This window comes from Eublepharis macularius, chromosome 5, assembly GCF_028583425.1.
Source record: "Eublepharis macularius isolate TG4126 chromosome 5, MPM_Emac_v1.0, whole genome shotgun sequence".
Taxonomy (NCBI): Eukaryota; Metazoa; Chordata; class Lepidosauria; order Squamata; family Eublepharidae; genus Eublepharis; species Eublepharis macularius.
In genome coordinates this window covers 168,311,444-168,328,576 of record NC_072794.1, presented here as the reverse complement: position 1 = coordinate 168,328,576, position 17,133 = coordinate 168,311,444, and the positions used below count along the sequence as shown (strand labels likewise).

The 17,133-nt window shown below is 43.9% G+C and overlaps 1 protein-coding gene across 1 annotated transcript in view; it reads left to right on the top strand.

The window, feature by feature from the left end:
• Positions 1-17,133, top strand: part of RTEL1 (regulator of telomere elongation helicase 1) — a 144,729-nt gene that overhangs the window by 7,673 nt on the left and 119,923 nt on the right. Inside the window, exons 3-7 of the mRNA XM_054980610.1 lie at positions 932-1,130; positions 1,653-1,746; positions 2,481-2,562; positions 5,763-5,823; positions 13,686-13,761. Of these exons, the coding sequence (XP_054836585.1) occupies positions 932-1,130; positions 1,653-1,746; positions 2,481-2,562; positions 5,763-5,823; positions 13,686-13,761 (512 nt within the window). The remainder of the gene's footprint in view (positions 1-931; positions 1,131-1,652; positions 1,747-2,480; positions 2,563-5,762; positions 5,824-13,685; positions 13,762-17,133) is intronic.

Below are 17,133 nucleotides of genomic sequence, written 5' to 3'. Positions count from 1 at the left end.
AATCGGAAACCTGAAACGCACACCCCTAGTTGGCAGCCCTATTATAGCATTATTTGTTTATTGAAACATTTTTAGCCCTTCTTTTCATGTGATTCAAGGCAGCTTCCAAAAATTATTAAAAACATTTCCAATTAAAACCAAAATAAAATAAACTTCCTCCCTCCTTTCCCTCCTCCACGCCATTCATTGCCCCCTGCACACCATTTTCATACTATTGCCCACTTTATTTCACGGCATCTGCCAGCCTGTTCCTTCCTCAACTCTCAGCTTTTTCTCTAGCTAGGAGAGTCTCTAGGTCCTTTTTCAAATTTCAAGCACAGAGATAGAGCCAGAGTAGCCTGTGGAACTCAAGTCAACTTGCTGTTCCCTGGTCTGGGCAACATATAAGCCAGAAAGAGGGCCTTAGCTGTAGATCTTAATGTCATAGAATCTGAACCGGGAAAAAAACCTCTACAATAATTTAATTTAGCATTCTATTTTGGGGCCTGTTAACATATAAAATCTCTAACAAATGTACAGTGTAGATTAAACCGTATGCTAAAGAGGGAAGAGAACATACTGCTTGGCCAGACCAAATCCTTCTTGCTGCTTGAAGATGAGGTGTAGATGAGTGTGAGTTGCCTCGAGTGCAGACTTTTAGTGAAGGCCCACTGGTCGCTGTGAGAGCTTTTAATTGCTTCGTCCTCTCTGTTGTGGTCTCTGTATAGGCTCATATTGGGGTTCTGCACTTGTGGAAACTTCTCACACTAAAGCTCATATTCTCTTCCGCGTCTCTGGCTGAAGAGTTGTAGCATCATTGGGAAAGCTAGGAAGTATATTTGCTTCTTTTGATGTGGTTACAATCTCTTTGAGGAATCATTTGTCAGCTGACTGGTGAATTTCCAGTTCATTACAGATGATTTTCCTCTTGTCTTTCCCACCATTATTCAAGCAAGTGAACGGGATTTTGGAGAGTCCTACTGGCACAGGGAAGACACTGTGTCTCCTATGTGCAACTCTGGCTTGGCGGGAGCACTTAAAAGATGCTATCTCTGCGAAGAAGATCAGTCAGCGACTTAACGGAGTGGAGCTCTTCACTGACCAACCACTGTCATCTTGGGGCAATGTTGCCACAAATGGTGATGTCTCAGGTAAGTCCTGTGGCTTGTGGGTCCACAAATAATCTCACGGTTGCTTGGAAGCCACAACAGGGGTGCCTGACCTCCATAGGAGCAGTAGAATCTTCCTATCATGTACAAGAAGCAAGAAATTGGCACACCTGTGAATAAATTCCTGAGTATTTGGGTGGGTTCTTTTCCCTGGGAAAAAGTGAGGGTCAGATGAGGAAAAAATAAGGCACTCTAGCATACATTTTGCGGTTCTGGGACCCCCTCGTCGCTAATTAACTTTAAATGGCTGTAGCCAGGATCGTTTTTAACTCCTTTGGAGATATTTGTCTGCAGGTGTTTCATAGGGAGCATTTTTGCTTAAGGCAGTAAAAAATATGCACTCTTCCCATTCGCTATAGGTGAGCAGTTTGGTTGTAAAATCTCCCACTGCCTCTACAAGCTGAGTTGTTACCATAGCACCAGAAGGGGAAAAGCAGACTGGTGATATATTTAGCACTAAACAAGAACTAATTTTTTTTCTCCCTTTGCTTCTCCACTTGACAGCGTATTACAGTGACATACCGAAAATAATTTATGCCTCAAGAACGCATTCTCAGCTTACTCAGGTCATCAATGAATTAAAAAACACAGTTTACAGGTAAAGAAAATTTAAGATACTGCCGCTCACCAAGTGTGCCAAGAGCCTGGGATAAATATGTGCCTGGCCCTTTTCATTTTAATGCTGCCTTTGTATATAGTGATGATTGATGCAGATGATAAAATATTGCTGACCCACTCTGTAGTCCTGGTAAAGAAACTCTCCCTGAAGGCTGGGGGAATATCTTGTCATACCAAAAGCACGCCTGTTGTCAAAGTACTAGGCCTGTCCTTTTTGCTGCCCACCTCTACCCAATTTGAATTCTGTGTTAACTAGAGGTTCCGGGGTTTGAACCAAGGTCTTTCTGCATGCCAAGCAGATACTCATCCACTGAGTCAAGGTCCCTTCCCTAACAATCCAGAGGAGTTAGCTGTATTAGTCTTTAGTCGCAAAATAATAGAGTCCAGGAGCACCTTTAAGACTAACCAACTTTATTGTAGCATAAGCTTTCGAGAACCACAGCGCTCTTCATCAAATGCAGATGCATCTGACGAAGAGACCTGTGGTTCTCGAAAGCTTATGCTACAATAAAGTTGCATCTGACGAAGAGAGCTGTGGTTCTCAAAAGCTTATGCTACAATAAAATTGCATCTGACGAAGAGAGCTGTGGTTCTCAAAAGCTTATGCTACAATAAAGTTGGTTAGTCTTAAAGGTGCTCCTGGACTCTTCCCTAACAATGTAGCTTTTCGGTGTTCTTTTCTTGATCTTGTGTGTTTCTGCCCTTTGTGAACAGGCCAAAAGTATGTGTATTGGGTTCTAGAGAGCAGCTGTGCATCCACCCCGAAGTTAAAAGACAAGAAAGTAACTATTCACAGGTAAGAATGTACAAGCAAAATTACACAGTGCAAGAGGATTTCATTTATAGTACTCTGCGTTTTATTTTGTTCTCCCCTTTCAGCCAGTGACTTCACACAAATCATCAAGGCAGTGATTTTTAAAGAAATACGGGTTTATTGCTTTATATTGATAAGCCCATGACACATTGGTAGAAATGTGTAAAGACCAGTTCCATCGGAGGGCTTTAAATACCCTCAGTACTGGTTGTTTACAGAATAATTGTTACTTGTTTACAGAATAAAAAATCAGAAGGTTAGTACAAAACAGTTCTTAAGAACTACATTCCTCAGGATACATGGCACCCAGCAAGTCTGAAAGGCAGGATGATCAGATCTTACTGTAATATAAACACATTAAACATAAACATATCTACGGGACCGCCTCTCACCCTGTGTTCCCCAGAGAGCATTGCGCTCAGCAGGAAACAATCCACTGGTGGTCCGTGGCCCCAAGGAGGTTCGTCTCGCCTCGACCAGGGCCCAAGCCTTTTCAGCCCTGGCCCCAACCTGGCGGAACTCTCTGAAACACATCAGGCCCAGCGGGATTTATTATCATTCCGCTGGGCCTGTAAGACAAAGATACTCCACCAGGCTTTTGGTGGCTGAGGTGAGTGGGCCTCCTTTCTGGCCTCCCATTGTGGGGAGGGAGTCTCCCCCCCCCCACTTGGTTCTTACCAGTTCTGTTGTCATCTGCCACCTGGGACTCTCAATGACTAGATGCGGGTTGTGCTATAATGAGGTTGCTGTACTGCTACCAATTCTAAATGCTGCTCTTATATTTTATATAATGTTATTTTAACTGCAGCTATATTTTTACTGTATTGACTCTGTGCAGGTTAGCCTCTCGGAGCCTGCTTGGCGGGAAGAGCGGATTACAAATCGAATAAATAAATAATAATAATAATAACATTAAAGCCCTGTAGCCATACTTCTGTTACGGGCTTACAACCTCCCTGGCTAATTGCTTATCCAAGGCTAGTACTTAGTTACAAAGAGAAAACAAGAGAGAATGTTTACAATTACAAGAACATTCCTTCCTCAATGTAAGACCAAGTTGGGTTGCAACTTTTTCTTCTGAAATGTAGGAGAAAGAATTTGCCTACCAATGGAAACTTTGCCTTCCTTTTTAAATGTTTTAGCTTCAGTAGTGCTCACATAGAATTTTTCTGAGGGGTCTTCAGAAAAATCCCTTTACACACAGATTATTAATTCTTTTGTGCTGGAGTTTGGTGGTACGTTACCTGATTCTGGCCTAAACAAGATTGCCATTTGGGCAGTTGTGATATATGTGGTTGCTGTGGTCTGTGACGGTCCTATAGCACCCTTTGATTTTTGTGCCCTTTCTGCGCTCTCTTCTTCCTGAAACCTCCAGTGGGTTAGCCTCAGGTCATTAGCTCATTCAATTATGGGAAAGCATCTGCCACAGTGTGGTGATTCTCCCACAACAGGGAGAAACTGGGAGCCAGTTTGGTAGCGCGGGACTCTAATCTGGAGAACCGAGCTTGATTCCCCACTCCTCTGCTTGAAGCCATCTGGGTGACCTTGGGTCAGTCATAGCTTCTAGCTCTCTCAGCCCCACCCACCTCACAGGGTGTTTTGTTGTGGGGATAATAATGACATACTTTGTAAACCACTCTGAGTGGGTGTTAAGTCATCCTGGAGGGTAGTATATAAATCAAATGTTATTAATATTATTATAAAGAAATGTCATTTTCTGGATGTGGGTATTGTAGAGGATGTTCGGCCCATGTTGAGGTAAGCAAATAAACCCAGAAAGTAACTGCAGTCTCTGTTTAAACTCACACAGTGCAGCCCTGAGAATTATTCTAGTTTAAGCCCATTGATTTCAATGGGCTTAGATTGGAGTAACTCTTTTTAGGATTGCACTGACAGTTGTTTAGCTGTACCACGCAATGCCAGTAGAGTTTTTGTTCACTACATTTGAATTTCCATTAAGTGCTTTATTCTAAAAATTATCGTTCCCAGCTTTATTTTATTATTTACCTTTGGTTTTTGTTGCTTGTTTACTTAGAAAACATACTACTCTTTTACCACTTTTGCCTTATTCTATAGCATATTTCATCTTATTTATTTATTACATTTTTATCCCATTTATCTATTATTTTTTTTGATGGTTCCTGTGCTGCCTGTATGGCGAGCCAGTCTTCCAAGAATCTCGTGGTTTCTTGTCACTGCTATTTTATCTTTGTGAGGAAGCTTAGGCTGAGAGAGTGTGTCTAAAGATTACTTAGTGGGCCTCTTGATTGAGTGGGGATTAGAACCTGCTTCTCTCCAATCGGATCCTTTTTCTATTATCCCTCACAGGCTTTTTATGGCTCTATTGCAGATGGTTTGCTTGGTAATGGTATTGTAAAAGAAACCTTCTAAGTCCTTTTTTCAGCCAAATGTACCTTTTTGGGGGGAGGGGACCTGAAGGGAGTCTCTTTTGGAGCATCAGTAGTGGGTATAAAATAGAGGGGGAAACCATAAAAATCAAAAAATCACAAAAGCTGGAAAGGGCCTTGTACGGCACCTGTTCCCCTTAGGCCAGTGAAGGAAATCCAGAGCACAAATACCTTCAACAGAGAGCCCAGGTTGATAGTTCCATTGTTGAAATGCTGTTACTATTAGGAACTGGACACAGTGTTCCAGATAAAGTCTGACTAGCGTATTACTTCTTGTGACTTGGATACTGGTCTAATACTAATGCAGCCGAAAATTGCTTTAGCCATGAGAAATAAATGGCAACCTTGCTGAGCAGCAGTCCAATCAAACTACTTAGCTCTTGACATACGAATTGTAGCCTGTCCTCTCTTGCTTGGTAGAGAGGGATACTTTCCTAAAGTTCAGTGTCTAGTGGAAAAAAGCCAGATATCAGCCTTGTGTACTTTTAACATTAATTGTATTGACTTGATCCTATGTGCCCTGTTAAGTCTTTCTTAACCAGTTCCCAACGGATGCCCTGTAGCTGGGACTGTTTGGTGGCGCTGGTGTTTATACAGTACCATTAAAAGATTTTTTCCCTACAGTTACAGAAGAGTTCCTGCCCCAAAAGCCTTGCAAGCTAAATTCCGACTGGGAAAGGCAAGAAAAATAAGAGGTGGATGTGAACCAGTGCATTTAATCTTTGAGCGTCATTATGTTATGCACTGAACTGGGCTTTTTACACTGTCTTGCAGATCCACTTGTGCCGAATGAAAGTAACGACTCGCTCATGTTATTTCTACAACAATGTGGAAGGTACGAATCAATGTCTCTGAAAGCTGTTCTCTGTTTGCGTTAATGTTGAGCAAGATTTGCATAAAGGTTTTCTGTTACCTGCTTTAGGGCAAGCTTGTCAGCCTGCTGTTTAAGCCACGCTAATGACATTTTCAGTGGGCTTGTAGATGTTCTTATCTGCGAGATTAGTTTGTACAACCTACCTGCCTCTATATGTGCTTGGGAGTACTCTACTTTCCGGTGGGTCTCAGGTAATTGTGTTTTCAAATTATTGACTGTGACAATGTCAGTTTTTTCCAGAGAAGGGAGTGAGCAAACTTGCCATACACATCCGTTTCATGGCATTCACCCCATCAACTGTGTCTTGTTCAAAGCATGCTCATTTTCAAGACCTCTTCGGGAGGGGGGATTCCATGCAGGCAGAGCCAGGACTGTGGGAGAAGCATCTCTGTGAGTCCCTGTAAGTTTACACCTGAGCAGATAGTGATCTGTTCTTGATAAAACGACCGTTATCAGCGCTCCCACCCTCAGCTCACCTTCCTGCCACCCAGAACAAAATACCAGATCAAGAGTGTAACCTGCACAATGTGTAGGACCAGTTATTACCTGTGATACACCCATGGCTAGGGATCCCATTCCTCTGATAGTGGCTGATAGGTACTTGCCTGGCTGGTGAGGGGGAGGAGGAATTGTGGGAACGGGCTTCCCGGGGCAGAGCAGTGATATCACTTCGCAGGAGTGACATCGCTGCACTGTCCCGAGAGTGTTCCCGTGCTTTGCAGTCCCATTTGGGGTCTAAATTGGCCTTCTGCGAAGTGTGTGTTTGCCCCTGTGCCTGTGCAATGCTGTCACTTCCCTGAAGTGATGTCATCACGCAGTTGCAAGGGCGTGCGTGAAGAGCATGATGGGAGAAGCAAAAGAGGAAGGCTGTCACTGGGAGGGACCGCCTCTCCCTGTACGTTCCCCGGAGATCGCTCCGATCAGCGAATAAATATTTACTTGTGGTCCCCGGCCCTAAGGAAGCCCGCCTCGCTTCAACCAGGGCCAGGGCCTTTTCAGTCCTGGCCCCAGCCTGGTGGAACGCTCTGTCAATGGAAACCCGGGCCCAGCGAGACATATTATCGTTCCGCCGGGCCTGTAAGACAGAGCTGTTCCGCCAGGCGTTTGGTGATTGAAGGGGGTGGTGCCATGTCGGCCTCCCACCTTTGGGGTGGGGAAGGTTCTCCCCACGATTGCACCTTGTTAATTTGTTTTATTATTTGTATATTGATTTTAGTTTTTGTTTTTATCGATTTTAACTGTTCACCGCCCAGAGCCCCTGGGGATGGGCGGTATATAAATTGAATAAATAAATATAAATAAAAGGGACCTGGCAACCCTGCCCATGGCTGTCATACAGCCCATGAAATCCCAAGCTGCTCCTGATACGACAGCTTTTGCATGAGCGTTGAAGTCCCCCAAAACAACCCAACTAGGGTCCTCAGTGCTACCCCCGAGACCACCTTTGTCAGCTCAGGCAGGGCAGTACACCAACAGAATCCCAGTCCTGTCTTCCAGTCCCAGTGTTTGTGCATACTTCCATTTCCATCCTGTTTCTGACTTGAAAGACTGCATTCTCCGACAAAATAATTGGAAAGGGAGACTCCAGCCTGCCTCAGTGGTAGAGCATCTGCTTTGTATGCAGGAAGTCTCAGGTCCCATCCGCAGCATTTCCGCTCAGAACAGTAAGGTGGCAGGTGACGTGAAGGACCACGAACCGAGACCCCCGGGGAGCCACGATCCCTCAGAGTGCACAGTACTGATTCTGTTGACGAGATCTTGTTAGACAATCCCACTTCTGTTAAACAGATTTGTATTCACTGTGTCAGTTTTCTGAGGAAGTTTTCCTCTATTAACAGTGGTGAGATTTCAGCTTTTGCCTTTTTCTGACAGCTCAGGACCTGAGTAGTAACGGATCTCCACATTTGGGGCCATATGGAGTACGGCCGAACGATATATTCAGTTTAGGGCTAAACTGACTATGTAAATAAAGAAAAGATGTTACCGACAAGGAATATAATCTGAGAACTGTTTCATCTGCACATATTATGGTGCTTTATGAAAAAATAATCAAGATCTAAATCAACAGATGTTCACATTTTCTGGCCGAGTTCCTAGAACTGCAGGAGAAGCGTGCTCTGGGTTGGTTCATATCATCATATAAGTTAAAAGACACAGCGCCCCGTCAAATGTTGTTGCTGTTTAAACTCCCATTTTCAATGCAGCTAGTTCAGGAAAGCATGGAAGTTGCCCAGCAGCAATTCAGGGCTGCTTTGCTCAGGGGGGGAAATACCTTACATATGTGTGCAGAAGACCATAATCTAAGAAGAGCACTCACTGTGGCTGCTGCATACTTACTGAGTTTTGTTCAGACCAAAGATCTCCTTGGGATATTGATTCTACCAGCATTTGTACACCATTCTGATTGGTTGGCACCTCTGACCACAGGAAGCTACCGTCTATGGGCAGATCTAGATAATGGATCTGGAGTACAACAGTGATGATTCACGGGATGGTGTGCATGCCGCAATCCCCCTTTGTGTTAATACCCGAAACAGATCACCCAAGAAACTACTAGTGCATACAGATCCGGGAGAAATCCAGATATTTTGTACGCTGTAAGGACCAAAGCTGTAGTTTAGGAAAAGGCATAGTAGAATCCTGAAACCTGAGATTGTTTGCAGAAGGAAATTGTGGCCCATGACCAACCCAGGATATTATGTACTAAAAACGAAACGGTCAAGCGAAACACACACTGCCACAGTTGGCTGCGTGCGATAGGAGGGGACCCTAGCAAAATGTGCTTTGTTATCCCTGCACTAACTTCTTGAATCCTTTGCATTTCCCATCTGCAAGCAGGCGTCAGAAGGGGTGGAGCCACTGTTTGGTCACTTATTCCCCGACCAGAGCAGTTGGAAGTAGGCTTTCTGCTTCCAGGCGAACCGCCAGGTGGTGGCTTCTTTACCAGTAGGCTTTCTGCTTCCAGGCAAACCGCCAGTAGGCGTAGTGGCCGTGGCAGTGTGTGTGTCTGCTGACCCACCCCACCTCCCTGGCAGTGTACATGGCTAGTGGTGACAGCAGCATGTCTGCCCGCCTGCCCCTTCCTTAATTGTGTAATGTATCCATACACCCCTTCCTTGGGAGTGGTATGTGTGCTTTCTTATACCCTCCTTGGTGTAGCTACCTTGCTTCTGAGCAGAGGAGGCCACTTCCTCCCTGATGCAGATAGTGGCTGCTTTTTATCTTAACCTCTGCTGTAGCCAGGTGCGCGCACGGAAGAGGATCCCAAGCAAGCCAAGCCTAGGATGGCAGGGTGGTGGGGATCTCTGCTGTGGGATACCAATGGCTAGGCATGTCTTTTGCTCTAGATTGCAGCACATATTTCCTTTAAAAAGAAAAGTGACAGATAAAAGGCAGGAAAATAGTGCCCCGTCTGTTACTGGCTGTACAAGGCAACAATCCCATGTCTCTGCTGCTCCAGAGAGAAGAATAGCAGTGTGCAGAACAGAGTAAAAGAGAGAGAGAGTTTAAGTAGTTTGAGAATAGAAATGGCAAAGGCTGGAACTAGTCTGAGCCAGTGAAACGGCTGGATGAAATTCTACGCAGACTGCGCCTTGGGGACCCTGAATTGGTTTTGAATAAAATAAGCACGGTGAATCCTGAAGTGGAATTTGAAACACTGCAGAAAACCTCTCCCTGACTGGACAGGTAAAATTAAATGTATAAAAGACAAGGCAATGCACCCTGAAAAAATATATTCCAAGCTATACGTGTGCACTGATGGATTGTGAACAGGTTATAGTTACTCAGGGAAGAGATTTTGGGTTCACAGTAAAAAAAAAAAACCCTCATTGAAACTGTTACTTTGCTATAGTATGGGTAGCGGAAGGGTTGGCATAATCATGCCACTAAATCATTTATATATTTATTTACTTAATTTATATCCTGCCTTTCCACTGGGGGGGGGGGGGCAAAGCAACTTGCACTGTTCTCCTCTCCTCCATTTGAAATCTGTTATCATTTGGAATATTGTGTGGAATTTTAGTAGCCCCCACCTCAAAAAGGATAGAGTAGAGCTGGAGAAATGAAACCAAACTGATCAAGGGAATCAATCATTATATGTAAAATGCTTGCACATCTGGGATTCTTGGGAAAAAGTGGTTGGGAGGGGATGTGATTGAGCTTTTGAGGTTGGAAATGGGAAAGTATTTCTCGCCGAACAGGTTTAACGATATCCTTGGGCCTGGTAATAAACCTGATGCATGGCAACCTTAAGAGAAGCAAAAGGAAGCATTTGGCATAATGAATATGCGAGTGAAACTTACTAACACAGGATATTGTGATAAACCTTTATATACACGAAGAGATTATCAAGAGATAGATATCTAGCCTAGACTTGCTCGAACAACTGTTAATCCAGCCTAGCCTGGCAACTTTCATTTTAACCCTTTATTGTCTTTTCAGTTATTATGACTCCTGCGAGCAGCACAGTGCTTATTTTTGATTGCTGAAATCCATTTCTGGTTGTATGCTGTAGCTAGCTGCTTGATAGGCATCTGCTCTGTGGTTTTTTCCCTAGATTCTGCTCAAAGGATACAGTGTGATATTTTGTAGATACGCCAAGGAACACAGACCTAGACTTTATTGCAAGTGGCAAGTTTCCTTCAAACTGGGCATACGTATGTGGATTAATAATCGGAAGAGCTGCTGGTGGGATAGGCCAACCCCACCTGAAACTAGAACATGTATAAAAGCAGTAGGTTCTGAGTCCATGGAGGAACATTCTTATGGAAATGAGCGTGTAGGAGAACTTTTCAGGTTATGGGTAGTAACAGCTGAAGGGCGATGTTGGATTTGGAAAGGATGACATATGAGAATGCTGAAGTTAATTTCAAGTGGGTAGCCGTATTGGTGTGCAGTAAAACAGCAAGATTCAAGTCCCGTACTAACTTAAAGACCAACAAGATTTTCAGGGTATAAACTTCTGAGAGTCAAAGTTCTCTGATTAAGAGATGACTGGAGCTAGCTATTGATTTATCTGTGTGTTTATTTCATACTTTCCTGAAGCAGCTTACGTTGTTCTCCTTTCCTCCATTTTATCCTGTCTTCTATCCATCTAAGCCTAGTAGTTCTATTTATTTCAAATCTTGTTCACTTTGTCTACTGCAATAACTGGATTGTACACAGACTTACCATGTAGAAGTCATTCTGCAAGATAAACAGCAAAGACGCTTGTGACACTTTACAATTGAATGTAGTTATTATGTGCTTGTAGACTGGAGCCTGCTTCATCAGGTGCGTGCAGTGGACTAGGAAGGTTTGTGCATATATTATCTCCAATATTGTGGGTCCGTTTCATGCATCTGAGAGCTCATGCCACCAGCACCTTTCAAGTTTTAAGGTGCCACAAGACCCTTTATTGCTTTTGGTTGCAACTGTCTGACACTACTACTCTTCTAGAATGCAGAGTGCTTTTAGAAGCAGTTAGCATAAGGTAAAGAAAGAAGATTGACTACTTCGTTACACAGATGTCTAAAAGTTAATTATTGGTAGATCTTCCTTACCGCTACAGCTCAACTGGAGACATAATGAAGAGCAGGGATTATATTTTAGCTCCTTCAGGCAACAGTTGGGTTACTGTACAAATTAAATTGCCCTTTGTCTTTTTCAGTAGCTTTTTGCCCACCTTAAAAAGGACTGTGTGTGTTCTGTGTCGTTTCTTGATCATGGCCCTCAGAGATAACAACTGGGTAACTCCAGTTTACTTTATGGGGTTGTAAGGATTATTTAGCTAATTTATAGATGGGAGTTTTCCCTCTACAAGATCTTCCCTTTTCTAAAGTAATGGACTGTGTGCCATAAGTGCTGGACATGCCCATTCTACAAAGCAACCGTTACCTAACAGACTGACCAACTAGATGATACCAAGTTACAGGCTTGTAAAGATTACTTAGCAAACTTATGCCATATGCTTTAAATACTCTGAAGTGCTACAGTATTATAGATGGCATAAATTAGTAATCCTTGGTGGGGGATTACTATGCCATCAAGTCATAGCTTACTTATGGCAACCCTCGGTGGGGGTTGCAAGGTAAGAGACTAACATTGCTGTTGTCTGCCTCTGCAACCCTGGTGGTCTTCGTTGGCTGTCTCCCATCCAGTTACTAACCGAGGCTGCCCCTGCTTAGTTTCTGAGATCTGACGAGATCCAGCTTGCCTGGGCTATCCAGATCACGGCAGTAAGCTCTACAGCCCTGTAAAGAAAATGAATGTATGTCTTCCTGGTGCCTGTGCATCACACTGATGAGATTTGCTCCTGTGCAGAATGGAGATTTGGAAACTTCAAGAGCTAGCTTTTTGGCATGCAGTCCTCCCTCCCACAAATGCACCGTCAAACCATGCATGCTTTGAAGTCTCAGTCCCGTTGATCCCAGTGAGTGTCCCTCTGTGGTGATGGTGGCACGGAAGTAGTCAGTTGCAGTGGCTGTTTTAGTGGTGGATCTTCCTCCAACTGGCCCTCAGAAAGCGATGCGTGTCTAAGGTGAAGCCTCTGCGGAGCCCGGAGAAAGGAGTTTCTGTGTAGGATTGAGTCTCCAAGATAGGCTTGGGCTTGAGAAGAAGTACCCACAGTGCCAAGGGAAGGCCCAGGGTGGGAATCTCCATACCAGTTTGGTGCAGTGGTTAAGAGCGCGGGACTCTAATCTGGAGAGCTGGGTTCGATTCCCCACTCCTCCACTTGAAGCCGGCTGGGTGACCTTGGCTCAGTCACAGCTCTCTCAGAGCTCCCTCAGCCCCACCCACCTCACAGGATGATTATTGTTGTGGGGATAATAATGACATACTTTGTAAACCGCTCTAAGTGGGCATTAAGTCGTCCTAAAGGGTGGTATATAAATCGAATGTTGTTGTTGTTGTTGTTGTTGTTGTTGAGGACCAAAGGCGGTGTTTATTTAGAGGACTTCCTTTTTTTTCTGTCTGGCTTCTTGCCTGCCTTTTCCACCAGATGAGAGCCTGCCCTGCCCTTTTTTGGCTACTGCTCTATTTACTGAGTAAGGGACTCTGTGAAGGGAAGGGAGGTTTTAAAGTTTGGAGACTTGTCAGCCATATGCAGAATACCTGACAGTAGCTTCTTTCAAAGTAACGACTGAAGCCGGATCTTCCGATTTGCTCTGACCTGTTTGTTGATCAAACTGACATTGTTTGTGAGAGTCAAAAACGGTGTCCATCCGTGGATGGAATTTTCTCTCTGCAAGCTCTGCACTTTTAAAAAATAATGAACTCTACTAAAAGTGGTAGATAGGCCCATTCAACTCTATCTAAAAGACTAACTACTAAAACAATATAGGAAAAGGGAATGGAAAGCCAGCTCCTGAAAGAAAAATCCTCTCAGAAAAGTTCTGTAGTGCCTTAGTCCAAAATGGACCACTTGTCTGAGTGCCTGTTGTGACAGATTCTGGCCCCTGCATCTCCCAGCATCTCCCCCCGGCCCTAGGGGTTTCAGCTCCATGCACTGAGGCTACCAGGAGTCATGTCTGTTTTAAGGATAACTTGCTACCACCATGAGAACTTGTTTCAGGGATTAATGAGACAGTCTCACTTTGGGACTAATTGTCCCTTTAGGCTGATACTTTTACTGAAAGAAGTCTTAGTCTTCCTGTACATCTCCTGTGGAAATCCAGGTTTTAGTAGTGTGCTGGGCATGCTGACAACAGGGGGTCATAATTTTCTCTCAGAACTAATGCACAGAACAGTTAATGCAAAAAGAGTGTTTGATTCCAAGCAAGGAATCTGTGACAGAAGCTATTGCACTCGTGTTTGTAATTCTGCTCTTCTACTCCTTACAGAGAAGAGCACTGACAAGGACCTGCTCGGCTCTATCTTGGATATTGAAGACCTTGTTAAAAATGGAAATAAGCACAGGTAATTGTTCTTTTACACCCTTCTGTGCTCTGTTGGAAGTTTACCGGGAACCTTTTCCTGAGTTGCACTGAAAAGGGGGGTCTGATTTTATCCCAAAGCTTTTAGTCATGTGCAGATGATCTGTACGTGTGCGGACTCACTGCTCTGGGAGGCAGTGCGGTACGAGCGCATTGGCTCCTCTTCCTGCCTCCACACAATGGCCAGGTCTTCTGCATGGTGTGAATGTGCGTGTTCACATTACACAAACTCTTCAGTGATTGTATGGATAAGGGTTAATGTGTTTATGCCTGCTCTCCCTCTCCACATGGTGAGTCCACTGCCCAGGGCTTTTTTCAGAACTGAAACAGACTGCTCTTATATGACCATTTCTGCAGATATTTGATAATTCATTGAGACATTGTTTGATTCTTAAAGCAATCTCTGATTGACTTAAGATAACCCATGTGAGCTGCACAGAGGAGCTTTGCCTTCTCAGTAAGGGGTGTATTTTCATTTAGTGACGTCAGCACATAGCTAAATCGGGTTAGCTATATAGTGTTGTGGCATTATCATGTCTATTGTGAGATCCCTTATCACTTAAGGAGAAATAAAATGGAGAGAAAAATGGTTGCCAACTCAACAGAAGATGGTGAAGATGGTAACTGCTAACAACCATGAACCATGAAAAAGGATAAAGTTAAGGTATCGCTACTTCTGAGGCAAAATCAAACCTGGAAATCATTCAGTTCAGCATTAATTTGTATTTATATAGCATTCAAACAGGCAAACGATAGAGTACAGCCAAAAGCAGACCTTACGCAACAGAGTAAAAAGCTGCTTCCTGATGCCAGAGAGCTGGTGATGATGTCTGTACTGATCTGGACCTTCTGGGGTGCTCTCGGATGGCCCCTACTGCAGCCACAGTAATTCTTGTCTGTGTTGAAAGATGGTCTCTGAAGAGGCTGTGAGTTACTCCGTGGTGGCTCTGTGATGGTTATCAGCTGAACTGGAGCATTTTGCTGCTGCCGATGGACAAATTAAGGCCTGCTTTCAAAAGCGACTTCTACAACCCAGGGCCCTTTTGCTCCAATCCAGCATAGAAACTTTGAGGAGCGACTCTCTAAACATTCGCTGCCTGTGCTTTCTCTTCTGGCTTCATTGAAATTCATGGAGGTTGTGTGCCACAACAAGCACTAAACAGATTGCACCTTTGTCTGCAATCCAAAAATGTGCCTAGATGTGCAAGTTGTGCATTTGGTCACAATATTTATTTATTTAAAACAATTATATGCCACCTTCCCCCCAAACAGAGTCCCCAATTTTCCCAGCAGGGGCTCATGCCGCACACTATCAAGGCCATTCTTTAGATTAGCAATCTTCACCCTTTCCAGAAAGGGTTGCCAACAGCCACGGAGAAAAATGTCTTTTCCCTTTTAATAGAAGCCCAGTGAGTGGGAGTGAGCAGCTGAAGCTTTTCACGGCATGGAAGTAAATAACAGGACTGAAATTTACCCCACGGGCAGCAGCACGTGCTGCAAGCTTGTTGACTGGAAGTTGGATAACATCAGAGTGACATGACAGGGAGCCAGAGTTCCTCCAGCACTGGGTGAGCTTGCCTTGCTGTGCTGCTTCCCTTCTCAGCATGTATACAGAGAGGTGCTGGTAGCATCGTGTCCTTGCTGTGTACTGATGTGTACGAGCAGCAGGTCCTTCCAGAAAGCAAGCAAATAATGGAGGCTGTATAGTCATGACTCACTTGGATAGGCTCTGCAGCACTCCAGAGGGCTAAATACTGCTTTTGATGGAAAGGCAGTCAGATTCGATAATAGTTAGAATAAGTTCTAACTAAGTAATCAGGCCGCTGTGCATATAATGTTTCAGAAATCCTTACAACAAACCTTTAAGCTAGGCTAGTATTATTATCCCCCATTGTAAGTATAGTCAGGCTGAGAAGGAGTGGTCTGAGCCAGTGGTACCAAGGGATTTCAAGGGCAAGCTGAGATTTGGACTGAGGATACCCTGATTCATAGCTTATGCTTCTACCCACCATGCAAGAACTGGCATGCCCCTTCTCAGATCAGAAAGAGCAGTCTGCTTGCAACGATTACATGTCTGGGGCTTGTTTGTCACGTCTTGAAAAGTGTCCTCCCACTTATTTAAAAGCAGCAGTTCGTTGCCTGCATTGCAAAAACATGCCCATTTGTGAAATAACTATTTAAAAGTCCAGTATTTGATGAGCATATTATTGAATGAAAAATCCAATGACAGTGTATATATATTGGAAGAACTTGTGTTCAGTTCACGTTTCTGTGGCGGTTGAATTCCGTGGCTTCACTCCAGTTGGTTCTGTATCTCCACACCTCCGTGGCTCATTTGAATGAACGCACTCAGATTTCAGCAACCGTACATGATGTTCATACAATGAAAACCTGATCAAGAGGGAGATCTGTCCAAATCCCACTATCTTTAATCATGGATAGTAAATACAATCCATATAACAAACTCAACTAACGAAACAGGAATTTGTTTGTTTAATGGGCTAAAACCTGATTTTTGAAAAAAAACCTGTTGCGCAATGAACACACACACACACACCCAGGGCCAGCCGCTATTTATTTACATTAATTTAAAATATTTTATACTGCCTTTCTACTAAATGATTCCAAAACTGTTTACAAGAAATATAACCATCAATAGATCTAACCTTTTTAAAAAGTGCGAGAAAGAAAAGAAAAGGAGTCCACAGAAAAAAATAGTTATACAGGGCAGCAGATAACCAGTTCAACAAATTTGTCATAGGTGAGAAGGAGAAGAACGCAATAAGAACTAAATCACAAAAAGTCAGAGAAACAGAATTGGCTTTACCTGAACCCAGGAAGATAATGGGTTGCAACCAACCACGTAGTTCCAGAACTGAAGGTTACTTCTTTCTTTGGACAGTCTCTGCAGATTCTCGCCTCCCGGTGCATACCTGTGTTTTGCTCCCTCTGTTGTTCCTAGGAATCTGTAGACCCCCAGAAAAAAATTTCATGAGAGGGGAGGACAGAAAAGCCCAAGCGAGTCTTGTTGGAGATAAGAGGACTGTCTTCAGGAGGAAATTCTATAATCTGGGCTCGCCAGAAAAGGGACTTTCTCTGGTAGTCACCTGCCTAACTATGGAAGACAGGCACACAAAGAGGGCCGTCCATTTGTGGCCTGGGAGTTGGTAGCTTCCCCTGGTTATTTTGCAGCACTTGCATGGTTTATTTATTCCAAGTATTCCTTTGTAATAAATGTGTGCCATGGACACACTGGGCCATCTGCCCGATCTGGAGGGCTAGGCTAGTCCATTAAGAAGTTGACAAGAAACCCCTGAGAGGACAACAAAATGATTTAAGGAAAGGATGTTGGGCT